Here is a 22,950-nt window from a genome sequence, read left to right as displayed (position 1 = left end):
TGCCCACCACCAGTCACCTCCTATCTGCATTCTTGCTGTCTAGGGACTTACCCATATTAGAATTACTGTATTTTATCAATACCATCATCATGACACTCTCTATTTCCCCCTGCCCCCCGCTTTTGTTTCAGGGCTGTACCCGCAGCATATGGAGGTTCCCACACTAGGGGTCAAATCAGAGCTACAGCTGCCAGCTTAAGCCACAGCCATAGCAACGCCAGATCTGAGCCACGTCTGTGACCTACAACACAGTTCACAGCAATGACAGATCCTTAACCCACTGATCGAGGCAAGGGATCGAATCTGTGTCCTCATGGATCCTAGTCAGTTTTGTTAATTGCTGAGCCACAACAAGAACTCCTCTATTTTATTCTTTATACACACCTTATGAGCTCGGTACTGATACCATTTTAGGGGCAGGGGATCAAGGCTGCTATCCTGGAATTCACCCCAGTCAGCTTCTCCTGCCATCCTTGGGTCCATGGTCAACTCATCCACCATCATCAGTTCCAGGCAGTTGCTCCCCAGATGGTCCCAGTTCTCCTGTTCTCCAGAGTGTCTGCAGGCAGAGAGTGCAGTTCTTGGGTTCTGCTCTTCCTCAGACCTTGAAACTGCCCTGAAAAGTATTAGAGTCCTTATATATGATGTTTTATATGACCCGACTGGGTGCCTATCTCATTCTACAGTGGGGGATCCTAAAAAGGCAGGGGTGTGTCTTATTTCTTTTTGTGTGTACAGAGATGGTTACTGGATGGTTATTCAGAAAAAAAGTATGGAATCAAGTAATGGGTGAATGAAGACTGTTTCATAAAGGAAACCATATTTTATTTTTATTCCTGACTAAAGACAATGCTCTTCAGGCAGATATTTCAAGCATTCACGACTTTCATAGTCTTTTAAATATTATGTTATTTATTTATGAACTAAAATAAACCTTTTATAGGAGGAACACATAGATTAACATGTATTCATGTTCAGACACCAAGTTTGCCATTAAAAAGTTATGGGAGGAGTTCCCATCATGGCTCAGCAGAAATGAATCTAACATCCATGAGGAAGCAGGTTCGATCCCTGGCCTGACTCAGTGGGTTAAGGATCCAGCATTGCCATAGGCTGTGGCATAGTTTGCAGACACAGCTTGGATCTCGTGTTGCTGTGGCTGTGATCTAGGCCGGCGGCTGTAGCTCAGATTTGACCCCTAGCTTGGGAATCTTCCTACGCTGCAGGTGCGGTCCTAAAAAGAGAAAAACCAACAAACAAAAGAAAAAAAGCTATGGGAAAATAAGCAAAAAAATTTCACTTCTCTGTTCTTTCATTTCCTTATCTGAAAGTTATCTTTAAGATCAATTCTGAAATTCTATGATACTTTTTAAAGCATAAGGTTTAGTTTTGATAACAGATTCTGTATTATTTATCTATATTTAAATATAATTTATGAGATTTAAATTAGGACTTAAAAATATTTCAACTCTACAGTGCTTTAGGAGATAAATAGTGTCCTTTCATTGGTTAGTATAAACACTTAAAAAACATACTTGGTATATGGTTACTAAGTTTTGTTAAACTGTTTCCTAGAGTTTTTTGAAATACAACCCCTCAGCAATCTAACTTGATACATACTTGAAGTTCAGCACTGGGCTTCTTATTTTTTAATGTTTAATTTTTATTTTTTGCTTTTTAGGGCCACACCCAGAACATATGGAAATTCCTAGAATAAGAGCTACAGCTGCCAGCCTACGCCACAGTAACTCGGGATCCAAGCGGCGGCTGCAACATACACCACAGCTCAGGGCAACACTGGATCCCCTACCCACCGAGCAAGGCTAGGGATCAAACCTGCATCCTCATGGATACTAGTCGGATTCATTTCTGCTGTGCCACAATGGGAACTCCCAGCACTGGGCTTTTTAAAGCACATTCAGAATTCACTGCCTATGAGAGCAATCTTTTAACTGTGTAGCCTAATTTGACTGTAATCAGTAGCCTAACTGAAAAGGACTGATCAGACTCTGGTAGAAGGAACCATTTCATTTCTCTATCACCACATGTGCTTTATCTCAGGGACTTCAAACAAAGAAAGAAAACTCCACCTGGTATGTGTACATGTTTCTCTTTTGATTTGTTCAGTGCTGAGTCATTTTTGTCATGGATTATCAGAAAAGGAATCCGTTATTGCGTCTCCAACCACACCAGCATCTTTCTTTTCATGAGAGTTATCAGCCTGTGCAGATGGCTTTACAGTTTCCCAAGCTTTTCTCCTGCCAGAAGGCAGGGCTGTGGCTGTCTTCACAGTGTTCCCAGTCTTTAACTTAGAGCCTTAGAGCTGACACAAAATTCCTGACTCACATATTCACCCAGTGAGAGAATGAACTAAAGCACTGTTACATTGGATGCTCATGACATTATCCCTATTAGACAGGTGAGAAAAGAAAGAATCAGGCGGGTTAACTGAAGACTATTTCACAAGGTCGTAGAGATGGGTAAGGAAACTAGAACTTCTGACTTGAGAGTCATTATCTTTTCAATGACTCCAGGCTGCTTCTGGCAAATCACTGAAACTGCACAAGTGTTTAAACCTGACCTATCGAGTCACGTTATTTTCAACAGATTGTATTGTGAGTACTTCAAATTTTTGTCTCTAGCAATTTCATGGTGTTTAGAATTGTAAAACAGCCTCAGACATCCTCATCTTGAAAGCTCCAGGAAGGCCCGTTGAGAAACTTAACCACAAGCTTCGAACACATGGCTGTAGAGGGTTAGGATTCCCATAAACATTCTGGGGCACTCGCCAGGAGTTTTGTGGGACACTATTTCCCAGAGCTGTTCAGAAGTTTGTAACATTTTTGTGCCTCTTGGGCAAGTATGCTATCTGCAGACTCTCGTTTCCCAAGTCCAAAGAAAGAAAACGCTGGTGATGGAAAGTTTCTCAGGGGGCCTTGTCTATAGAAAGCAAGCTCACTTATCACAAACAAACCGTTTCTAAGAGAGCAACAATTGTGTTGTTTAAAGACAGAACATGCAGTTCCCAAACGCAATTTCAGTTTTCCGAAGGACACTTTTATTCTTTCTCAGAAATGCCTGGGTGATTTTTTTGTTGTTGCTGTTTTATTTTGGGTTGCTTAGAAAGGCTGTATAGTGTGCCTCCTTAGTCACCATGAAAAAGGAAAAGAATAAGCAAACAAATGATTCTCTGATGGCCTCAAAGCAATAGACTGAGGGCATCTCTTAAATACAAGCAGGTACTTCTGGTGATGCTGGTAAAGACTTTTCAAATTAAGCTCAAATATGCTTCAAACTCTGACCCAGTCAGACTGATTGAGATTAAATGGTTTCTTTCTTCCTTGAGAATATCTGTCTTCCATAGTATTTTTAGGAAAATCCCTTTAAAAATACTGAAATCTTGGGAATAAGATATTAATATCTTACATTAAGAATTGGATTCCATTTACTTATGGTGGCCTATCCTGAGTTTTATTACATTCAGCATATGAATTTTTTTCTTTTGACGACTACTGTTATTAAAGTTACTGACTTTCTGCCTTCTAAACTTGTGCTATTAGGCCTTAGTGTATGTATATACATGTGTGTATATTTATTTTTTAGACAAGAAATTAATAAGAATTTGGCACCAGGACCAGCAATGGCATCAATATTTTAGGACATTTGTATACAGATTTGGCTATGTAGGGGAGGAAAAATAATTTTTCCTTTACCCTTCTGAGTTCTTAGCCAAAAATCCTTGTAATAAAAGACAGATTAACAAGAGTAAAACACAAGGCATTTGATTAACATGTAGACCTCAGTATGCACGTGGCAGATGCCCTGGGAAAAATGAGTGACTCCCCCGTGCGGCTTAGGACTCAGGCTTGAGTATCAGCTTATTAGGGAAAGGGAGGGAGGATGTGGGCCTATTAGGGGAGAGGAAATGATTTTTAGGAGGATGAAAGGGCTCTTAGAAGAGTTGATGGGAGGTGTGATAATCTGTGACAACGTGTGTGGGGGGGTGTGGTGTCCACCTCCAGTCTCCACTTCTCTGGCTAATGAAACCCCCAGGGAGGGGATTCATGCAACTGGTTCCTTTTGGGGAATCTGTCTTGAGGCAGATAAGGGAGTTCAGAGAAAGCCTCTCCCTGCCTTTGCTGTTTTCCAAGTGCCTCCAGCTCCAAGGAATCCATAAACCACAGGGTGGACTTTGGAGTGGCCTGTTCTGCAACCCTACACCTGCTCTGCATTTCTTCTCTGTTCCTCACAGGAAAGTCATAAATGATTCAAAAGTGTGGAATCCCTTAGAAACCATGTGATTTCCCCAGGTTAATTAAATGTTTGTAAGTAACATTGTGACTGTTTTTAGCTGTAAAATTTATATTCTAAAGTTGCAAAGATGAAGTTCCCATCGTAGCTCAGTGGTTAACGAATCCAACTATGAGGATTCGCAACCATGAGGTTGCGGGTGCAATCCCTGGCCTTGCTCAGTGGGTTAAGGATCCGGCATTGCTGTGAGCTGTGGTGTAGGTTGCACACACAGCTCAGATCCCACGTTGCTGTGGCTGCGGCGAAGGCTGGCGGCTATAGGTCCGATTGGACTCCTAGCCTGGGAACTTCCATATGTCATGGGTGCAGCCTTAGCAAAAGATAAAAAGACCATAAATAAATAAATAAATAAATAAATAAAGTTGCAAAGAAAATCCTTTCAGGAGAATCATTTTGGGAAAATGAAGGATGAGCTTAAATTTGGGTTTTGTTTATTGTGCATATCCTCCTAGGTTGTGAGCTTTTCTGGGGAATATGCTCCACATCATCATGGCTGTGTCCCCAATACTTAGTCAGATGATAATTGTATCAAACATTCATCAAACTATACATATCATATGCTGAGCCAGGGGTCAGCACATGGCCTGTTTTGATGTCTCCTGCAAGCTAAGAATTTTTTAAAAAAATATTTTAATGGGTTTAAAAATAACAAGGAAGAATGTGACGAGGACTCTAGGGTCCACAGAGCCCGAAATACTTACCACCTGACTCTTTATAGAAAAATGTTTGCAGATCCATTTTTATTCTTAAATATACAACTATTTTTTATACATACTTTAGCCAGAACTCAGACCAATTTGTGGAGTGAGACCCCAGTCATTGCCTATTCAAAGTCATCCTCCTCTCTCATTAATAGAACTGTTTCATACCTGTGGGGTAGGTCAAAGTTACTGGCAATTCCATTGTCTCCACTAGGGGTCTGTCTGGAGTAGATGTGTGACTCAGTCCTGGAAGATGAAACAGGAGGGGAAAGTTCGGGGACACATCTGGAAAGGATCTTACTTGCAAGATCCTTGAGAGCAAACATAGAGAAAGGATTACACATGTTTGCTCCCATTCCGATCTTTCTTCCTTGGGACACGGTTATGTGCCGATGCGTTCTGGATCCTTAGTCATCATCTTTTAACCATGAATGAAAGACCAAACAATCAACAGTGATGCTGACCTAGCTTTCTGTCACTGTTGAGCAGCCGCACTGACCTCACAACCACCTGTTTCTGGTTTTCTTCTTCGGTGGTGAAACATCATGGTGTTATAGTTTAGGCTGTTGTTCACTGTGTGTTCTGAAACTTGCTGCCAAAATATCTTGATTCGTTCAGGTTGCAAATTTGTTCTATGAATGAGATGGACTGAATTATTAAAAGTCTGTTTGGCATGAGGAGCTTTCTCAAATGATTTGGAGTCACGAGTTAAATTACAGTGTAATCCAGACAGGGATTAACATAACCTAGTATTGCATTATCTTGGGCATAACCATCTGGGCTTAACTTTGAGAAGTAACCACTTGGAGAGCAGAGTGAACTCAACCATGAAATCAATTTAACTTCTCTGATTAAGGAGTCAGCTTGTGTGTGTGTGTTTCTTCATATGTTCAGTATGATCATAGAATGCTTAGATTACACTTAGCTAGATATTGTTCAGAACATATTGGACTAGGAATTAAGGAGAAAAACCCCTTTGACCTCTCAGTAAAGAGGTTAAAAATCCATGCTCTAAAGTCCAGGCTCCTGAAATTCATTAAGAGCTCTGAGTTCCTCCCTCAAAGCTTGTTTCAGGATGGATAAAAATGCAAAGTTATCCCAATACTATTTTATCCTATTTCTGTCTTTTTTTTTTTTTTTTTTTTTGGCTGCACTCACAGCATGTGGAAGTTCCTAGGCCAGGGATCAAACCCACATCGAAGCTGCGACCTGGGCCGCTGCAGTGACAATGCTGGATCCTTAACTCAATACACCACAAGAGAACTCCCTATTTTTTCATTTTGACATCCCAACTTGACAAACTGCAATTTCACTGCCAATTGGGAAACCCCCCAGGGCTCACAAGTGCAGAATAATACTCTTCAGACTTCTGCTGTCTATACATTAGCTTTGTTAACAATTGCACACCGTACTACAAACCAACATTCATTTTAGTTTGAGTGCATATTTTCTGAAAGCTTGCAGGTAAATTTTATGATTGGCACAAATAACTCTTTGGATGGACATTCCACATCCTCATCTATCCTGACTTATAGTCTTTCTATTATTGGTTAATCTATGAAGTTTCATGCACTATTTTATTTCTGCCCATTCTTGTGAACTTTTAATTAACCACCTGGCAGGGGTCCATACTTCCTGAATTTGTGAAGGGACAATTCCTTGTCCCTCACCAAACTGCTCTCACATAACAAATTAAGGATAAAAAACTTCTTCATCTAAAGGGAAAAAAGGGTATATTTTCTATAATGAAATGCTAACACGTACACAGTATTTTGCAGTATAAAGTACATTCATACTTCTTATTTTATCTTCATAAAAACTCCATCAAGTCAACAAGGGATGGCTTTTTGTGTCAATTTCATATTGAAAAAAACCAAGGCTCAGGAGTCATTCTCCTTTGAAGAAACTAGTTTTTTGGTGTTGACACCATGGCTTTGAATGGCTTTTGGAAATGGTTAAATTTTTTAAATCTTTTTTTTATGTCCGAACCTGAGGAATATGGAAGTTCCCAGGCTAGGGGTTGAATCCAAGCTGTAGATGCCAGCCTATACCACAGCCACAGCAATGTGGGATCTTAGACATATCTGTGACCTACACCACGGCTCATGGCAACACCGGATCCTTAACCAACTGAGCAAGGCTGGAGATCTCGAACCTGAATCCTCATGGATACTAGCTGGGTTCATTACTGCTGAGCCATAAGGGGAACTCTTAGAAATTATTAATTTTTAAAATAGAGTTTTTGTGAGAAGTGGCCAATTAAAGAGGCTGAACAACAACTGACATTTTACCTGAAATCAGTGAGCCTATTCAAAAATGTTTCCATTCATTTCTCTTTTAAAAACACATGGGAAAAATATTCACCCCTTATTAGGAATACATAGAAATATTTTGGAAATTTTTGAATACTGTGTATAAAATCAGTGGAGTAAGCAACTCTTCATTCTATGGGTGTAATGTGTCAGATATCAATGTCAACTGAAGACTATAACAGAAAGTGTAAACATGAAGGTCCCCCGTTAATTCACCACACTATCTTCCTTCACTGGTATTCTCAGTGGATGACAGAAGTCTGTGTACCTGCCTGTCAGGCGTTCCTGGTGGTCCACATATGTGCAGTGTTCTTTCCATTTTAATTAACCTCAAGACTCTAGTTTATGTGGCAGAGCTGGGCTCCCTAATTATTTTCATAAAACTAGTGATCTTTCCAGAAACAAAGGGTGAAAGAAGATGTAAGTCATAAGAGCCATTGTTAAATCTCAAATAGGTTGAGGGTACTAGAAAATGTAACAAACTACTGTTGTTTTTTTTTTTTTTTTTAAAGACTTTCGTATCATTTAATTTTTGTTGAATTATGTAACAGTGAACTCTAAAGATTCAGGAGCTAGTTCTTTCTCTTTTTTGGATATCTATTTACACATATATAGATGTATACATATATATATATATATTTTTAAAGCATATTAAAGAAAATATGCCCTGTGGTAATAGTTTTCATCTTCATAATGTATGTGAAATTTTTTTCTTGCTTTATCCTCTCAGGATAACTAAGATGGAATTGAATTCACTGTTGCTCACATACTGGCCTTGACAGAGAAAGGCCAGGATTATCTTCAAAATCAAAGCTTCATTATTGAGATAAAATGAAAGAGACTCTACCGCTCTTTATGTAATTAAATGCAATCATTATTATGAAAATTTTTCCGCACAGCTGTTAGGTTGAAAAAAATTTGCATTATCAGTAATCCCTTTATATCTTTGACATGATTCATAGCTCCTCATGTTTTCCCTGATCTGAAAATGAAAGAGAATTTGAAACCTTCCATAGGTAAGTATTTATTTGTTCCCTTAATAGCAATTCTATACCTTGTTTTTTAATTCAGTGAGCCATTCGAGTGGTTAAGATGCCTTGTCCTAACAATTTATCCCCTCAGTGACTTGTAAATAAAGGGCCAAATGGCCAAGCAGGTCATAAAATAGTCAATTCTGTTTAGTCTCAAACTTTGTCAACTGAAGTCATGGCCTCCAATGATGCTGTTAATTAGGCAACTCTCATGCCAAAACGTCTGTATGAAACAGACGGTTACGCTGTGCTCCAACATGAGTGTCTGATTAATTTCACCATGGGGACCTGGGGTGACTGATGTATGCCTAACCTACTGGACCACATCTGATAAAAATTTTCCAATATATTTATTAGTTTTAAAAATACATCAAGGAGTTCCTCCATGGCTCAGTGGGTTAAGGACCTGGAGTTGTCCACTGCTGTGGCTTAGGTCACTGCTGTGGTGTGGATTCAATTCCTGGCCTGGGAACTTCCACATGCCTGAGGCACGGCCAAAAAAAGCAAAAAGATACATAGATATTTAAATCTCCTTTGACTGCCAAATGATTCTGAACTCAGGCAAGGAAGACAGAGGCAAAGTATACTAGGATCTTTAAAAACCTGTGTTTTGGAGTTCCCGTCGTGGCTCAGTGGTTAACGAATCTGACTAGGAACCATGAAGTTGCGGGTTTGATCCCTGGCCTTGCTCAATGGGTTAAGGATCTGGCGTTGCCGTGAGTTGTGGTGTAGGTCACAGACATGGCTCGGATCCTGCATTGCTGTGGCTCTGGCATAGGCCGGTATCTACAGCTCCAATTAGATTCCTAGCCCGGGAACCTCCATATGCCACACGTGTGGCCCTGGAAAAGGCAAAAATACAAAAACAAAAAACAAAAAAAAAAAAACAACAAACAAACCATGTTTTACTCCAAGCTCAGTAGTTAGTCCCAGCTCAAACCTGCAAGGTTTACCACTCCAGTTCCATGGTAAGGGGCCCTATGTCCTTTTGGGAAAGACTAGAAAGAAGATTCAGCAGTCACAGGAAAGAAGATTCAGCAGTCACAGGTCCTTCCTTAAGGGAATCTATCTTACTCTTTACCTTTTTTTTTTTGCCATCCTCATGGCAGGCAGAAGTTCCTAGGCTAGGGATCAAACTCATGCCACAGCAGTAAGCAGAGCCACAACAGTGACAGTGCTGGAGCCTTAATCTGCTGAACCACTAGGGAACTTCTGTATACTCTTACTCACAGTCTTGAGAAATATTTTCCCCTAAGAACTAGAGGAGGTGGCTTTTGACTCCTTTTACGATGTCAAAGTTAGGCTTTTGCTTACAACACTCAAGGTTTTTTTTTTTTTTTTTTGTCTTTTTTTTTGCCTTTTCTAGAGCTGCTCCTGTGGCATATGGAGGTTCCCAGGCTAGGCGTCTAATTGGAGCTGTAGCTGCAGGCCTACGCCAGAGCCACAGCAACGCCAGATCTGAGCCACGTCTGCAACCTACACCCACAGCTCACGGCAACACGGGATCCTCGACCCACTGAGCAAGGCTGGGGATTGAACCCGCAACTTCATGGTTCCTAGTCAGATTCGTTAACCACTGCACCACGACGGGAACTCCAACACTCAAGTTTTGTAAGTTGACTCAGACCAACTTGGTCTGGGGTGAATTAGAAGCTACTAAAGATCCTTAAGGGGAACATCCTTCTGATTATCTTTCTGTCCCCACTGCCTGTTTTTGTAATCATGAGCACCTTGTTTCTAGCAGTTAATTGCTGCCACTTTGTCTTATTCTCTCTGGGATCCAATCATCCTCAGTGAAATCAGTGAGACTATATCAACGGCAGCATTTCCGACCTTCTTACATAAGGCCTACTGGGGACATCTTTCAAGGTGCTGTATATATTATTTTAAATAAAAATATATGTTAACATTTTTTTATTTGGAAATAACTTCAAATATAAAGCAAAGGTGCAAAAACAAGCGTATACAAAGAACAACAAAGTGCCTTTTACACTGGCTCACTTATTTTAAATAATTTGCTCCATTTGCTTTATCAGTGGACTCTCCCTAATCGTTTGACAGTAATTCGCATACCTCTTGGTCCTTTGCACTAAACTTATTTCCTAAGCAAAAAGATATATTCTCATCTAATAAATGTGCAGTTATCGTTTTAAGTAAATTTAACATAAATTTCATACTTTTATCTATCATCCATGTTCCCATTTGGTCCATTGATCCAATAATGTCTTGTATTGAGTTCGCTTGTCCTCTGGTATAAAATGTAGCCTAGAGTTGGCTATTGCACATAGTTGTCATGTTTTTGGAGACTCATTTGAGACATTTATAAAGCTTTTCTCTGTCTTGTATTATTATTTATTACTATTACTAACATTTATGTAGAATACGATCCTTTCCTACCTTTCAGAAAATAGAAGAGAATGGTCATTACTCTGAGTTTGATGTTTCCTCATGATTAGATTTAGGTTCCATATTCCTAGCCAGAACACTACGTAAAGGACATCATGATTGACAGCCTTCTCAGGGTATCAAATCAAGAGGCACACAATGTCTATCTCATCTTTATCACCCTGTCAATGTGCTGTCAGATTTCTTCACTTGGCCTTGCAGTTAGTAAACAATCTAGAGGGACAACTTCAGATCAGACAAATATTTTGCTTCTTATCAAAATCTGTCCCCCTGGTTTTAGCATCGATTAATGATTCTTGCCTGTACCAATATTTACTACAACAAGTATTTACTATATTTACTATAACTCCAGCATTCCCTTCACACTTACCAATCAATACTTGGCATTCTTCTAAACAAAGATCCCCTTCCTTCTCCCTTCCTTCCTTCCCTCCTTTCATATATATAAGTACATATGTTTTATATATATATAACTATGCATATTTTCTGTATAATTGTAAGTCTATACCAAAATATGTAAGCATAAGTGGTCAAATCCATCTGAGTCCACGAAATGTCCTCAGTCAGGACTACACTTTCTCTTAATAAATACTGAAGCTTTGACACAAGAGGCACAGCAAGACTTTGCATTCAATTTATATGGTGATTTAGCAAATTATAGGAACTGACTCTGTCTGATTTCAGCTATGTCAGTTTCCTGGCTGCAAATGTTCCTTAGTTTTCTAACCACATCCTGGGCTGAGAATTTAAGACTCAGAGTGTGTGCTTCTTCTTTAAATTCTCCAGTGTCGTGGGAAATAGCCAGGGTTCCTCAGTCCACATTCCTCTCCAGCACTCTATCCCAACAGGTATCTGGTATACTAAAGCTTTCCCTCCAGTAGGCATTTTATTTCAAGTGACTGGATGTGATAATGTGATCAACAATGTTTTTCCTTTTTTTAATGGAAAAAAAAGGGCATCATCCTTGTTTCACACCCCAATAGGTCCCACAGTCACTCCCAAATTCCCATCACTGAGGACTTCTGCTTGCAGCTGTTTCTAGTGCCAGACTCTGTATCAGTCAGAATTCAATATGAAAACAAGGTCCACTCCATATCTTTAAAAGAGGAAAGGATGAAACACAGAGAATTATGGGCTTACGTTAAGGAAGACTGGAAGGACAAATTCTAGCTGAGTCACCATGAATGACTTCCACCATCAAGGGCAGATTCATAGGAGACTGAATGTACTGGGACAACCCAGTGGTGCTGAGAGTCGCCAAGGTGCAGGGTGTAGGGATCTAGTCCCATAAGGCTAACACCATCCTGCACCTCTGATGCATTTCCTAGAAAACAAAAGAAGCAGAAAGAAGGAAAATTAATGGGGCAGAAAATCTTCATATTTCCATGACCTCTTTTTCATTAGAAAAAAAAAACTCAAAAGGGACAAGGAAATGGTTTCAACCTCATTTTCACTTACCGAGTCTCACCCAAGTGCATTTAGTCTGAGGAGCTGAATTTGCATCCTGAATCCTAGTGGCCATGGATAAATGTTGTTCTCAGTTTTCCCAAATCTCAGAGATAGGATAGAATCTAAGTTGAGCAAGCCAACCCCTGTATTTAGCCTGGCTCACCATCAAGGATGACCATACTTACCACTTAGATGCAGGCACAATCAAACCCACTTATCTACTTTTAATGAGAGCTATAAGCAGCAAATACTTGACTCAGTTCTCATAGTATGTACATATAAACCATACATCACAAAACTCATAAGATAGATGATTTGGACTCTCCGAGACTGAAGTCTGTGACACTTGTTTTCCTCTTTTGTTTAATGTTCTTGAAACATAAAAATAGATAGCACCCAGCTCATGGCTAAAGGGATTTTGGTATTTAGCTTTATACTTAATGGTAATGCATTTTTCTTTTCTAACGAAGCCTTGATATATTCAAGTCAATCAACCAATAACTGCATAGGACTCATTAATATATTTGCACTTCAGGTACTACAAGGCCCAACCAATCTTTCTACAATATGGTAATGTGGGCACCATTCCACCCAACAGTCAAAAATAGTCTTATTTCCTCAGTGAGGCAGTAGGGTCAATCTGAGTATGCCAACCACATGGTGTCCTCTTGGCCGTTAACTAACGGATTGGCTAAAATGATAGAGTTGTTGATACAGGTGTGTGGCAAACATGTCTTTGATGCCATGGTTGTTATTTTTATCAGTAACTGTATTTTTAACTGAAGTAGAGATTCATAGGGAAAAAAGGAAAAATAGAACTGTAGGTTAATTGGTTTTGAGGCTCTGGGGGATTTGTTTTATTATGAAAGACTCACCTGAAAGATAATGCACAGACATTATCAACCACATGGAAACCCTGGAAGAAAGCTCAATTGCCTTACAAAGTTATCTGATGCAGAGGTGCCTAGACATAAACTAACATTCATTGTGTTTGTTTTATTTACACTTGTTTATTTCTTCTAAGCAAGGACTCACTCATTATTTGAAATTCCCTGAAAGGGATGAAAGACCAAGAGAAGAAACTTTTTAAAAAGTATCTTTCTGATATCTTATTTAAAAGTTTTCACTTGGTGGTAAATTATTTAGTTTCACTTTACATTTTAACTTATGTTTGCAAAGTTTCACTAGTTAATACCTTTGTAATTCTTGCCTAAGAATATGCATTCCCTAAACTCTGATGTAAGAAGAATTTCCTTAATATAAGAAAGAAAGTAAGGTGGCTGCATATTAGAGTCAAATTTCAATTACTATCCGGCCTTTTGTGTTGGAGAAGTTGACACTTAAGAACTTTCCAGGAGTTCTCGCTGTGGCTCAGCGCAGGTAGAATCCTACTGGTACATGAGGATGCCAGTAGGATTCAATTCCTGGCCTCACTCAGTTTCCGGCATTGCCAGAAGTTGTGGCACACGTTGCAGATGTGGCTCAGATCCAGTGTTGCCATGGTTGTGGTGTAGGCTCTAGCTGCAGTTCGGATTCCACCCTGAGCCTGGGAATTTCCATTTGCCGTAGGTGTGGCCCTAAAAAAGAAAAAAGAAAACAAACAAACAAACAAACCAAAAAAACACCTTTCCAAAGTGAAGTCCTCTGACTGCTTTTAAGCCATCAGCCCAAGCTGGGGTGGCAAATACCAGTTGTCACAGGGAAAGAACACAGCTTTTCTTCTGACCGAGTGTCTATAAGACTCACTCCATTCTGCAAATCTCTGAACAATGTAGACCAATCTTTGGAAAAGGATACTCTTTGTTTGTTTGTTTGTTTTTGTTTTTGCTTTTTTTTTTTTTTTTTGTCTTTTTGCTATTTCTTTGGGCCGCTCCCAGGGCATATGGAGGTTCCCAGGCTAGGGGTCGAATCGGAGCTGTAGCCACTGGCCTACACCAGAGCCACAGCAACACGGGATCCAAGCCGCGTCTGCAACCTACACCACAGCTCACAGCAACGCAGGATCCTTAACTCACCGAGCAAGGGCAGGGACCGAACCCGCAAGCTCATGGTTCCTAGTCGGATTCGTTAACCACTGCACCACGACGGGAACTCCATGAAAAGGATACTCTTAATAGACATATGGCACAAAATTGTAAACACTGTTTCACATGGTATTTTTAAATTGACTGAAGATATTTTGAATTCTATCACAAAAATCAAAATGATAGCACCCAACTGCAGAGACAGAAAATAACATACAAAATAGCATTATCATGAAACAGAAGAGGTAGCTGAATTTTGTTGCCGCAGAACTTAGATCTAGGTAGTATGTTAGCATAAGTTGCACTGCTAGTGGGATAGAACTGAAGGACCAATAGAACCAAGCATCATATTTAACCCTTGAAATTAGCAATGAAAAGAAATACTTCAGCTAGGTTGGTGTAATGGTTACATTGGGTTGCATATTTGAAAGGAGGACAGGTATTTAGGTAAAGACAAGGTGCCCTTTATAAAGGGCAAGGGTCAGGAGAAAGAATTCACAGAGGATCATCACTGTAGAGACATATGAATATTTCCAGGCACAGTCTTTCACCGTCCTTCCTCAGTCAGCCAGGATGTACTTTATTTTTTGATATGAACCTCCAAGTCTCAGCATCAGAAGACTTTTATAACCATACCTCATACAGGTAAAGCTAGGCTGGGTAACCAACTAAATTAGGTGCAAACTACCAACTGGTGCCTGCTTTACAAACCCTGTGAACACATATAACCAAGCCCCCACCTCTACCACATTTGGATTTTTACTTCTCTTGTCTTGTTTTCTAATATATCTGTGTATCAAGATTCCTGATTCCTCATCTGACTTCTATTCTTGAAATCATTTACTCCTTTAACCCCTTTCCCCCATCAGCACTGGTTATCAGCCTAGTGTAATGACTTGGTAGAGAAAATAAGAAGATGAAAGGTGTAAACTTTACCTCTTCTCTGTCTGCAAGATTGTTTTTTAAATTATTCTATGTGGTTGTTCATTCAGAGATTTAAGTCTGATAGGATGGGAGTTTGAGACTGACAATTTTTAAATGACTTATTTGGGAGTGAGGCAAGAGAAGAATTGCCTTCTACAATATTTACAGGCAGGACATTCCTCGTACATTTATTGGTTATACATGGAAAAAAGCTTTTGGTTAAATGGCATTCGTTATGATAAGACTCTGTATGCATTTCTCATTTTTACATTCACAATTTTTGGGGGAAACCTAAGTGATCTCATTAGTAATATTAGAGCTCTTAACTTTAAATATAGCCAGGCTGTGTGGCTATTCATGTGCATTGCAGTTTATTGTCGTGTCACGGAGGTCGTCTGAGTTGGAACAGGATTTCACTGTCCTTGCAGGGGCCTTTGGTCCTCCCCTGGAGCATGGATGGCTGGGGTTTATCTACTCTACTTGCCTTTCTTACAAGAGCTGATTTGTCTGTGTCTGTTGACCCAGGGCTTCTTTTGAAGTGGCCAGAGTGAACTTAATTGGCATTTTCTGCATGTTTAATGTCTTCATGAAGTTTACTGTCTCCCAAGTGTGTTCTATAGAGATCAATTCCTGGAATAAAGACTTTCTTGGTTCATTGGGAGGTGTATAACAAGAATTACAATAACAAAATTAACACTGAGTCCCCATCATGGGTCAAGTTCTGAACTATACAAATTACATGACTGACTCATTAATTCTCAATAACTTTATGAAATGATAATTGTTATTATACCCATTTTACAGATGTGGAAACTGACACCTAGAAAAGTCTAGTACCTTGCTCAAGTGTGCACAGTAGGAAAAGTCTGATCTGGTATTTAAACGGCTATGTTAATGAGAGGGTCCCAAAGTCAAGGCAAGATGAAACATAACAAAGCAAGAAAAGCCACAGTAATGGTAATTTTAAAAGCTTTAAAAAAAACTATTGTTCTCCATACACATCTGTCCATGGATTGTGCATTTTGAGTAACAGACTCTACTAAATTTTATACTTTTTGAGAAACACTTCATTAATTTAGTTAGATTTTCTATAGCTGTATTTGCAGACCTCAGATCAGCTCTGAAATTCCCCAGTTGCTTAGGGAAACTTGAGTAAATAGTTCTGGAATTTTCCAGGGTTGGGAGAGAGAGGGTACACGATATTTCATCATATTTACTTTAGAAATCCACAAAGAGTTGGAGATAAGCCAAAGTTTTCCTGCTGTGACTGAGTGTGTATTCCACAAAGGCAGAATTTTGTTTGGGTGGTTTTCTATATCCCTGGCAGTTAGAATAATGCCTAGAGCATAGTAGGTGCTCAAACAATACTTGATGAGGGAGTGAATTAAACAGGTATCATAAGTCATGGCCTTAATATACACCGGATTTGTTCTCAACTCTGGAGCATAACAGAAGAAACAGGCAAAGTAGAAAGGAAATCAATTTCAAGGCCTATGAGTCCCAACCCTCTTATTTTTCATATGCATTTTTGTCCCACAATGCTCAAGAAAATTAAGATCCATGTCCCAGGAACTGGAAGAGTTCCTTCATTTAGTGTACAGTTCTCTATAAGGACAAGGAAAAGATTCTCATTCATTAATTCAGATGGTGAATACTTCTGAGGGCTTATAATGTGGTAGCCATTAAAGCCAATACAATAAAGATGAAAATACTGCATAAGCATTTGCATAGTAATTACTATGGGCCTTTTACTTATTCAATCTTCACCACATTTTACATAGGAGACACACAGGCCACAAAGGAAGTAACTGGCAGAGCTGGGATTGTGACTCTAGTTAGCTATATTGTTAACCAGTAAGCTAAGACCCCTACTCGAACTTTTGTGGAAATGAAAGATACATAATCCTGAAAAGCCCATCAAAAATTACAAATGTAACACGTGTCAAGAAGGAATAGCAGAAGGTGTTAAAAAAGAGTGTAATGGAGGGAGAAGCAGTGTAGGACTCTGAGAAAATGACATTTAAGCTGATACTTGAAAGGAGAGGAACAGTGAGCCAGGCAAAGGGTGGGAGGTTCTTGCTCAGGAGAAGAGGGCCAAGGCAGGGCAGGAATGCTTTTTACAGAAATGGGAGCAGGGCACTGTGATGAGAGCAGCACAGGGAAGAGGAAAGCAGGACTCCTTAAGGAGAGGTTAGAGTAGGAGGGACTGGATCATGCAGGGCTTCGTAGACTCTTTAACTTCTGCATACCATTTTATTTCAAGGGGAAGTCACTGGAAGATTTTGGTAGGGATGTGTGACATGATCCTATTTATGTTTTATAAATATCACTCATTCTGCTTTTTATACTTTTATAGCAATAGTTGTGATGATTAATGGCACATTTTTGACAGAGTATTTATCCCAGAGTATTTATCCCTTTTAACAGATGTTTTCTTCATTATTTCAGCTAGTTCACTTGTATCACAGACACCATGTGAAAGATGCTTTTGAACACAGAAACCATCTTTAAAACTGTTTTGAAATCAGATGTTTTTCAAACATAAATAACTATGATATGTATAAAAAGCAAATTTAGAAAATCTCTACATGTTATTATGAAATTAAAGAGAAGATATGTGACAGATACTATTAAGTGCTTCATAGTATTGTTGATAAGAGTTACAAGCTATTATGATGCTCACTGTAGATTAGGTACATGTCAACATTTGTGGATTTAAATATTTAGACAATACTTACTATAAAGGTTACTGATGCAGCAATATGCAATTACGATGTAATTATAATGACATAACTGTAAACTATTATAATTATTAATACATAATTCTATAATAGCATTAACAAGCTGACTCAGGTTTACTACTTAATTCATACTTTAAATACAATGATTTAAAAGCCAAAGAAAAGCCAGCATTTTAGTGGGATTCAGTAAAAAGAAGTTCGTATAATCAACTTCTAAGACAAACAGGTTTGCACTGACTCTGCAAAACCACCACCCAGAAAAAGAAGGTAGCTACCTCTAGGATGCTGGATACTCACATTTCATTCATATAAACAAGTTATCTTTTGGAATCAGAAGTAAAAACCGTGGCCTATAGCACTGGTTCAAAGCAGCCACTATTGCTCTGAGTATTTCTCTTCTGGGCTGGAAGGAGATCGGCAGGAACTCCCGCTCGAAACATGTAGAACAGGCTCGCGGTCCACCAGCGCCCCCTTGAGGACGATAGCAAAACAGCAGCCTGTCAGGCTGCCTGAGGAAAGGAAGCAGTGATCCTGGTGGCATTTCTGAGGAGGAGACAGTAAGGCAAGGAAAGAGGAGCCAGAAGGTGACAGGTGAGACAGCAAGAGAAATGGCATAATGCAGAGTCAGTTAATGATTCTAGCAGCTTTCAACCTCTGAAAATGTTACAACTGGTAAGGGAAGATGGCACCTGTGAATTATCTCTTGATAACAGGGAAATCCTTCCAAGATTTGAATGTTCTTCCCTCTCGGGACATGTGGAAATATTGTGGTTGTGATAATCAAGCATTAAGGGCAGTTTTTAAAGGCTGTATTGTTGAATCTGCCACCTGTCAACTTTGAGAATGCAAATATAAAAACACCTGTGAGTTCAGCCTAGAATACGTGCTTGTGATTCTGTTGTTATGGTGAAAGGCTGTCCTCTTGGTGGTTAATTTACTGTTGATAAATTTTCAGTACAGCCAAATGATCACTGGGCTCTCATCAAATTGTGCAGGAGATTGTTCATTCATATTTTAAGGTGACCTAAAATATATATAATACTCAAAAGATAAGTGGGAAATATTATTAGCCAGAACCCTTTTTCTTTTAATGAGGCACAGATGCAATTATTCTTTTAAATGGAGTTGGATATGAGATGCTCCTGAAGTATGAATTCTGCAAATGTAAATTAGGAGAGCTGGGACAACTGTGGTTTATCAACAAGAGGCACTGAATAGCAATTAACATTTTCAGGCCACAGCCAGGAGGTGTAAAGAGTAGTACTGGACAGTTCTTTGCCTCAGGATTTCTGTGGGTTTTGTTTCCCTGCCAATCACCATGTCTAGCAGCTTGCTTAGTGCTCTTTGATAACATCATGGCATGTCTTCCAGATTTAGCTTAAAGCCTCTTGTTGAAAGTGTGAATTAATATCGGTTCTAATACTAGATTCGTGTGGAAGCTGATAATCAAGTAATACCAGAGCAAGGCTGACTTTTTCACTACCAACCAGAACAGCCTCAAAAATGAATTGTTTTCACTTAAGCAAATTGTGTTACTGCACGTAAGATCACAATTTTTTTTAACGACTCTAAAGACCATTTTATGAAGCACATAACTTCTTCGCCAGGCACTGCACTAAGAAAACAGACACGGATTTGCCCCTTCATGGAACCTAGAGGATAATTATTAATCTTAACAGCAGTCGTTGATTTGGTTAATTTGTTGCTTTCATTTGAATTTTTTTTAAAGAGTTTAAACTGTTTAAAAAGGATTGCCATTGGGAGTTCTTGTTGTGTCTCAGCGGAAACAAGTTCAACTATTATCCATGAGGATACAAGTTCAATCCCTGGCCTCGCTCAGTGGGTTAAGGACATGGTGTTGCCGTGAGCTCTGGTATAGTTCTCAGACTTGGCTTGGATCCCTCATTGCTGTGGCTGTGGCCGGCAGTTGCAGCTCTGTCTGATTTGGCCCTGGGGAACTTCCATATGCCCCAGGTGTGGCCCTAAAAAGCAAAAAAAAAGGGATTGGCTTTGGGTAGAGAGTTAGATACATGGAATTGTCTTCAGGCACCTGCAGAGTGAGGGGTGATGGTGGTGACCAGGATGGAGCTGCTCCAGGTAGGGAGGGGGGAGGATGCGGGCCCTTTTCACGGAGGGCTTTTGTGTTCAGCCCTGGCATGGGTTATCCAGTTGGATCCTTACATGATCTGATGAAGTAAGTATTCTTATTATTATACACCCCATCCTCAGGGAATTTGAGGTTGAGCTGAATTAAATCAACTGCCCAATGTCACACAACTACTAAGTGCATATTTTGGTGTTTCTCACTCAATAAAAAAAATCTGGAAGACAGAAGATTTTTAGAAAGAAATAACTAAAATAATTTTGTCTTTAATACACACAAATAGACATTAATAAAGCCACAGAGATGCCAGTGACAGGCATCATAACGGGACTCAATAATTTGTGGGTCTCTCCTCCCTGTAGATTTGGTTGTATTGCTTTTACAAACTGCCAACTATTTCGTGCTAATGCTCATTCCAGAAAGAAGTCTTCAAAATACTATCATGATTAGAGATTAACCTGAAAGGTGGAACTGTGTGGCAGGAACAATCTCTCAGTGTTCAAAAACAAAGCTCTTTTAAACTGTTTGTACGCAAATCATTCAGCCAAGAGCAAGACATGAGACATTCTTAGCAGGAGGCAAATGGGAGTTTGGAGCAGATTACTGCAGCCAGTGGGCACTCAACTAAAGGGAGCATACAGAATGAAACAAAACAAAGCAAAAGAGAAAGGCATTGCCTCCTTTCGTTCAGAATAAAATGCTGACATCACTTTAATTATAGTGTTATAAACAGTGCTGTTGGACCACTGCTTCGCCATATGGGACTGAGAACCATAAATATGTTATATATTGGTTCTTAGAAAAGGAAAATTTAGAATATACTCTTTGTAAGAATCATATTTTTATGAGCCCGCTGAAAAGCAGCTGAATGTTGAATCAAATCACGAATTCTCAAGACCACCATAATCAGAGTAGGCAAAGTATATATTTGCTCAGGGAAACATCTGTTAAGGAATTTCTCCTGAGTCTCATCAGTAGTTGGCAAGCTTTACTGCTTTAACTGTGTTTTCATTATTGGCCTGTTGGCAGAATGGTTTACACTAGTTGTCCTTCTATCATTAATTCACTGGTAAAGAAACAGCCTTTTTAATGGCCTGCCTTTGTTGATAATGCCCACAACAAAATTTAAATTAAAAATTCACTCACTGACTTGTGTTTTATTGAATTGTATCCTCAAATTTTATAGACATGCAAAGAGCTCTAAAAAAGATATAAATAGTAAGCTCTGGGATGAGTGTGAATCAACCACAGTGTTAAAATGTACAACTCAGCTACTTCTGGAATATTACAGAAGCTGTATCTTCACCTTGTAATGCTTTGTTCACAGTGATCATGCCATCATTTCTGATACTTCTCAGTGAAATTACTGAAATTTGCTAAACTATACAACGGGAAAATCTTTGGTCCAAATAGAGGCACTTTCTGGCAAAATATATTTTTATCAAACTATCAAGTCAATAACAGGAAGTAAAAGCTTTTTCTGGGTAAAAAAGAAGAAAACCAAAAAAATCATCTTCTTTGATACCTTTATCTCATAGATGTATACTGCAGGTTACATAAATAAAGTATAGGATGGATTTTTGGGGATATGTTTCATATTAAATATGTATATGACCAGGATTATGTTATTTTCTTTCTAGATTTCCATTTGGTGCCTCCCGTGTGTCATATAGTCAATGAAATACTATCTTGATAAACACATTTATATATTGTTTTATAATGTTTATGGTTGATTAACATAAAATTCTGGTAAGAACACTTAACATGACATCTACCTCATCAAATTTTTAAGAGCACAATGCAGTATGTCAACTATAGGCATGATGCTGTGCAGTTGTTCTCTACAATTTATTTATTTTGTATACACAAAATTTTATATTTGTATAACAGTAACTCCCCAGATTCCCCGCCTCTGGCCCTGGCAATCACCATTCTACTCTCCGCTTCTATGAGTTTGACTATTTTATTTTATTGTATTTTTTTTACTTTTTAGGGCCACATCCATGGCATATGGAAGTTTCCAGGCTAGGGGTCAAATCAGAGCTGCAGCTGGCAGCCTGTGCCACAGCTGCCAGCCTACGCCACAGCTCACAGCGGTGTTGTATCCTTAACCCACTAAGCAAGACAAGGGATCAAACCCACATCCTCATGGATACTAGTTCGTCACCACAGAGCCACATCGGGTACTCCGAGTTTGACTATATTAAGTTCCTCATATATTGGAATCATGCATTCTTTGTCCTTCTGTGACTGGCTTAATTCACATAGCATCATGTCCTCCAGGCTCAGACGTGTTGCCAATGACAGGCTTTTCTTTTTTTAAGACTAAATAATATTCTATTGAATGTGTGTATGTATGTATATACCGTATTGGCTTTATCCATTCATCTGTTGATGGATATTTAGGTTGTTCCCATAGCTTGGCTATTAGAATAAACATGCAGATATCTCTTTGAGATCCTAATTTCATTTTGAGAATGTGGAGAAATTAGAATCTTTGAACATTGCTGGTGGGAATGTAAAAGAGTGCAGTATTGCAGTTCCTCAAGAAAATTAAAAAATAGAAGTCCCATAGCAATCTTACTGCTGAGTATACATGCAAGGGAATTATTTTTGATACAATATTTGCTAAGACCATATCAAAATATGATGTAATGACTAGTATAGAGTAAGATTACAGTTTTCTCTAACATTTTCTCTGGTTAAAGTATTTAATATAACTTGGTCAACAATAAGCATGGCTGAGAATTGAAAGTACTATTTCTGTTCTGGGCAACAGCACCCTGCAGTTGCTGATGCTATTATTAAGTTTCAGTAATCGTTTAGGTCATCAATCTCCGGCAAGCACCTTTCAGAGTGCTTGATGTTAGTGTGAGCATCAAGCCGTGCCACGTTAAAACATGATGAATCTGTCCAGGTAAAGCTCTGCCCTTTGGCTATCATAATG

At 39.1% G+C, this 22,950-nt stretch overlaps 1 protein-coding gene across 3 annotated transcripts in view; it reads right to left on the bottom strand.

The window, feature by feature from the left end:
- NEIL3 (nei like DNA glycosylase 3) overlaps positions 1-22,950 on the bottom strand; it is a 216,241-nt gene that overhangs the window by 73,030 nt on the left and 120,261 nt on the right. The window contains exons 1-3 of one of the 3 annotated variants that reach the window (XM_013984008.2): positions 18,197-18,343; positions 11,902-12,085; positions 385-616 (exon numbers count right to left, since the gene is read on the bottom strand). In XM_013984008.2, coding sequence (XP_013839462.1) covers positions 385-504 — 120 coding nt within the window. In that variant the 5' untranslated portion in view covers positions 505-616; positions 11,902-12,085; positions 18,197-18,343. Of the gene's footprint in view, positions 1-384; positions 617-11,901; positions 12,086-18,196; positions 18,344-22,950 lie in introns of those variants that run through there. The other 2 variants (XM_021076035.1, XM_013984011.2) reach the window with 2 other exon arrangements.

This window comes from Sus scrofa, chromosome 15, assembly GCF_000003025.6.
Source record: "Sus scrofa isolate TJ Tabasco breed Duroc chromosome 15, Sscrofa11.1, whole genome shotgun sequence".
NCBI classification, from domain to species: Eukaryota; Metazoa; Chordata; class Mammalia; order Artiodactyla; family Suidae; genus Sus; species Sus scrofa.
Note: the sequence above shows the minus strand (reverse complement) of the source record. Positions and strands in the feature narration are given on the sequence as shown.